The 4,777-nt window shown below is 39.6% G+C and overlaps 2 protein-coding genes across 2 annotated transcripts; both read right to left on the bottom strand.

Annotated features, from left to right (window-relative positions):
* Window positions 1-925: 925 nt before the first annotated feature.
* LOC114371504 lies at window positions 926-2,036 on the bottom strand. Its single transcript, XM_028328921.1, has 3 exons — window positions 1,958-2,036; window positions 1,556-1,662; window positions 926-1,459 (listed from the first exon to the last, which is right to left on the bottom strand). The coding sequence occupies exons 1-3, from the start codon at window positions 2,034-2,036 to the stop codon at window positions 926-928; spliced, it is 720 nt and encodes a 239-aa protein (XP_028184722.1).
* Window positions 2,037-3,542: 1,506 nt separating this feature from the next.
* Window positions 3,543-4,208, bottom strand: LOC114371503. Its single transcript, XM_028328920.1, has one exon. It carries the CDS (start codon window positions 4,206-4,208, stop codon window positions 3,543-3,545), a length of 666 nt encoding a protein of 221 aa, XP_028184721.1.
* Window positions 4,209-4,777: the final 569 nt, after the last annotated feature.

The raw sequence follows: 4,777 nt of genomic DNA, 5'->3' as shown, positions 1-4,777 counted from the left end.
GCGCTTAGCCTAACCTAGCACTAAGCCCAAGTTGAGGTTTCAAATTCCAGTGAGCATCTAAGGCTTAGCACAGCAGGTGGCGCTTAGCGCTTTCTACAACACAAAATTTCTGCAATAGGCGCTTAGCCTGAGAGGTGAGGCTTAACGCGCAATCAAGCTTCAACTTACAGAGAGTAGTTTAGGCTTAGTGCAACAGGTGCACTAAGCACACTTCCAAGAATTCAAAACACAATGAAGGATTGGCGCTTAGCGCATCCTGCCCCACTAAGCCCAAGTATGAAAGTTCAATTCCAGAATGGATCTGGGGCTTAGCTCAGGACAACGCGCTTAGCACTGCTATAATAAACTTTTCCAGAGAAGAAGTGGTGCTTAGCGGATCATGTCTGCTAAGCCCACTGCTTGAAGTTTACTTCCAATGAAGATGTTGGGCTTAACGTAGTGATGTGCACTTAGCTGAACTATTCAGCCAACTAGTCAGGGGTCTAAGTGCTTAGTGCGAGCAAGCTTAGGCTTAGCGCGTGAAGACAGGGTGCTTAGTGCAACGGTTGCGCTTAGTGGATGGACAACTAAAAAAAATTCTGAGTCTTTTTTGTCCATCTCTTCACATGAGCTTAAAAACCCCTTTTGTTCATTACTAAACAAGCTGCAAAATTAATCACAATCATAAGCACTTATCCTAAACTAAATGCAAGAGATAAGAATGAAAAAGAGAAAAGGGAAAGAAAAGTTGGGTTGCCTCCCAGTAAGCGCTCTTTTAACGTCACTAGCTTGATGCATCTTCATGTTATCTTGGGTCAAAGTGTAGAACAGTTTTCAATCTTTCCATAGCTCCACCATGATATTGCTTCAACCTTTGTCTATTCACTACCCATGTCTTGTCAGGATCTTTAGATTGAGGATCATAAATCTCTGCTGCTCCATATGGTTAGACTTTCTTGATGGTAAATGGTCCAGACCATTTCGATTTAAGCTTTCCAAGGAACAATTTAAGTCTTGAGTTGGAAAGCAACACCTGTTGTCCTGGCTGAAAGTCCTTCTTAAGCAGCTTTTTATCATGATACTTTTTAACCCTTTCTTTATACAGCTTTGAAGATTCATAAGCAGTTAATCTCATCTCTTCCAACTCCAAAAGTTGTAGCCTCCTTTGTTCTCTGGATGCGGTTTCATCAAAGTTCAAAAACTTCAAGGCCCAATATGCTTTATATTCCATCTCCACTGGTAAATGACAAGACTTTCCATACACCATCTGAAATGGAGATAACCCTATCAGAGTCTTGAATGTTGTTCTGTATGCCCATAAAGCATCATTTAATTTGATAGACCAGTACTTTCTTGTAGAAGCTACAATTTTCTCCAAAATCTTTTTCAATTCCCTGTTTGATACTTCTGCTTGCCCATTGGTTTGGGGGTGATAAGGTGATGCTACTTTGTGTGTCACATTATATTGCTTCAAAACCTTCTATAACTGATTATTGCAGAAGTATGTGCCTCCATTGCTAATCAGAATTATGGGCACCCCAAATCTTGAGAAAATGTTCTTCTTCAAAAACTTTACCACAGTCTTAGCATCATTATGTGGGGTAGCCACTGCTTCAACCCATTTAGAGACATAGTCAACAACCACTAGTATATATTCATTGCCAAAAGACGAAGGGAAGGGACCTACAAAATCAATCCCCCAGCAATCAAATACCTCAACCTCCATAATATTCTGTAAAGGCATTTCATTTATTCTTGATATACCCCCCATCCTTTGACATTGATCACAATGTAGCACATGCTGGTGAGCATCTTTAAAAAGTGTGGGCCAAAAGAATCCAGATTGTAAAACCTTGGCCGCTATCTTATCTCCACCATAATGGCCGCCACATGGAGAGTTGTGGCAATGCCATAATATGCGCTTGGCCTCTTCTTGTGTCACACATCTTGTAGGAGATTGCTAGCTCCTATCTTGAACAAGTGTGGATCATCCCAGATAAAGAATCAAGCATCATGTAGAAATTTGGGATGATTCCTGCAGCTTTGAAGTTGGCCATATCGGAAAACCAAGGTCTCTCACTCACCAAGAATAATGATTCATCAGGGAATTCATCTCTAACTTTAGCTTATTTTGATGTGACTTCCTCATTCACCAATCTAGACAGTTGGTCAGCTACAACATTTTCCGATCCCTTTTTATCTCGAATCACCAAATCAAATTCTTGCAACAACAAGATCCATCTTATCAATCTGGGTTTGGAATCAGCCTTGTTAAGCAAATATTTAATAGTTGTGTGATCGGTGTAGATGATAACTCTTAAGCCTACCAAATAAGATCTGAACTTTTCAAGTGCATAGACAATTGCCAGCATTTCTTTTTCTGTGGTAGCATAGTTCACCTGTGCATCATTTAGAACCTTGCTGGCATAGTACATAGCATGAAAAAATTTTCCCTTCCGTTGTCCAAGAACTACACCTACGACATAGTCACTCGCATCACACATCAACTCAAATTCTTGTCCCCAATCTGGTGTTGTAATTACTGGAGCAAACACTAATCTAGTTTTTAGATCATTAAATGTTTCCATACACTCTTCATTAAACACAAAAGCAACATCTTTATTCAACAGATTGCTAAGTGGTTTGGAGAAATCTTTTATGAATCGCCTGTAGAACCCTGCATGTCCTAAAAAGCTTCTCACTCCCTTGACATTCATTGGAGGAGGAAGTTTCTCAATTACATCAATCTTTGCCTTGTCTACCTCTATTCCCCTTACTAAAATTTTATGCCCCAGCACTATTCCTTCTTGCACCATGAAATGACATTTCTCCCAATTGAGAACTAGATTAGACTCTTCACATCTCTATAATACTCTTTCAAGATTTGATAGGCACTCATCAAAAGATGGCCCAAAAACAGAAAAATCATTCATAAACACTTCAATGCATTTTTCCACCATATCAGAAAAAATTGACATCATACACCTCTGAAATGTAGATAGGGCATTGCACAGACCAAAAGGCATGCGCCCATATGCGAATACACCAAAAGGGCAGGTGAAAGTAGTCTTCTCTTGATCTTTGCGATCTACAACATTTTGATTATAGCCAGAATACCCATCCATAAAACAATAATAAGATTTCCTTGCGAGTCTTTCAAGCATCTGGTCCATGAAAGGAAGTGGATAATGGTTCTTCCCAGTGGCATCATTCAGCTTTCGATAGTCAATGCACATTCTCCACCCGGTGACAGTCCTTGTGGATATTAACTCATCTTTATCATTTTTTATGACTGTCATACCCCCTTTCTTGGGGATAAATTGCACAAGACTAACCTATGCACTATCCGAGATGAGGTAAATAAGGCCTGCTTCCAACAACTTAAGCACCTCCTTACGCACCTCCTCTTTCATGATTGGGTTCAGTCTTCTCTGAGGTTGTCTCACTGGTTTATAATTAGCTTCCATATTGATTTTGTGCATGCAATAAGATGGACTAATTCCTTTCAAGTCAAATATGTGCCAACCAATTGCAGTTTTGTGCCTCTTCAAAATCTGCACCAGCTAATCTTCGTCTATTTTCTTCAACAAGCTGCTAATAATTACAGGTTTGGAGTTATTGTCTTCCAAACATACATACTTCAAATGTGCAGGCAAGGTCTTCAACTCTACTTTTGGTTTTTCTATTTTCCCACCGTTCTTCAATTCTTCAAATCCAGTATGTCCCTCAGAATTTTCTCCTGCACCATCCAACTCTTTGATACAAGTTTGCACTTCATGTTCCTCCTCTCTAGTAAGACATTCTACATGATTAATCAATGCTTTTTCCAAAGGAAAGTGCAGTGCCATGGCTGTAGCAGCTATTTCTATTTCCTGTTCTACCTTGTCCAGATCAAAGCAAGCTTTCATATCATTTGGATGCTTCATTGCTTCAAATAAGTCAAATGAGACTTTTTGATCCTCCACACCCAATTCTAACTTTCCTTTCCCCATATCTACTATACAATTGGTCATGGACATGAAAGGACGGCCCAATATTATGGGAATGTCAGGATCCTCCTCTATATCCATAACCATTAAATCTGTAGGAAATACAAGCTGCTTGACCTGAATTAACACATCCTCAATCACTCCATATGGTCTAGTAATGGAGCAATCAGCCAACTGGAGGGTCATGCGTGTGGGCATTATCTCTATGTCTCCAAGTCGCTGGCACATGGAGAGAGGCATTAAATTGATACTAGCTCCCAAGTCTATGAGAGCTTTACCCACAGTAACCTCGCTAATAGAACACGGTATAGTAACACTTCCAAGATCTTTGTGCTTCTGGGGAAGGATGCATTGAATGATAACACTACAATTTCCTTCCACAACTATTGTGTCACTGTGTATGTACCGATTCTTCTTTGTTAGCATATCTTTTAAAAATTTGGCATAGAGTGGCATCTGTTGGAGAGCTTCTCCAAAAGGCAAAGTGATCTCCAGCTTCTTGAAGATGTCAAGAAATCTGGCTAAGTGTCGCTCTTTATCCTTCTTGGAAGGTACCAATGGATATCGTACTTCCTTGCCTTCAGCAGAAGTAATCTCTCTCTTTTTCTCTCTTGAAACCTCACTCCTACTCTTCTTTCTCTCCTCATCAACCTTCTCTTTTTCTTTTTCATTTTTCTGATTTTTTTTCTTTTTTCATTTCTTCTTTTTATTTCCTTTTTCTTGTTCTTCCTTCATCTTTATTCCTATTTCACTTTCTTTTATTCGTGTCTCTTTATTTGTTCGTCATCTTCATCTTCCACAACCTCCTC

This window comes from Glycine soja, chromosome 10, assembly GCF_004193775.1.
Source record: "Glycine soja cultivar W05 chromosome 10, ASM419377v2, whole genome shotgun sequence".
NCBI classification, from domain to species: domain Eukaryota; kingdom Viridiplantae; phylum Streptophyta; class Magnoliopsida; order Fabales; family Fabaceae; genus Glycine; species Glycine soja.
The sequence above is the reverse complement of the archived record's forward strand: the minus strand, read 5'-3'. Positions and strand labels throughout refer to the sequence as shown.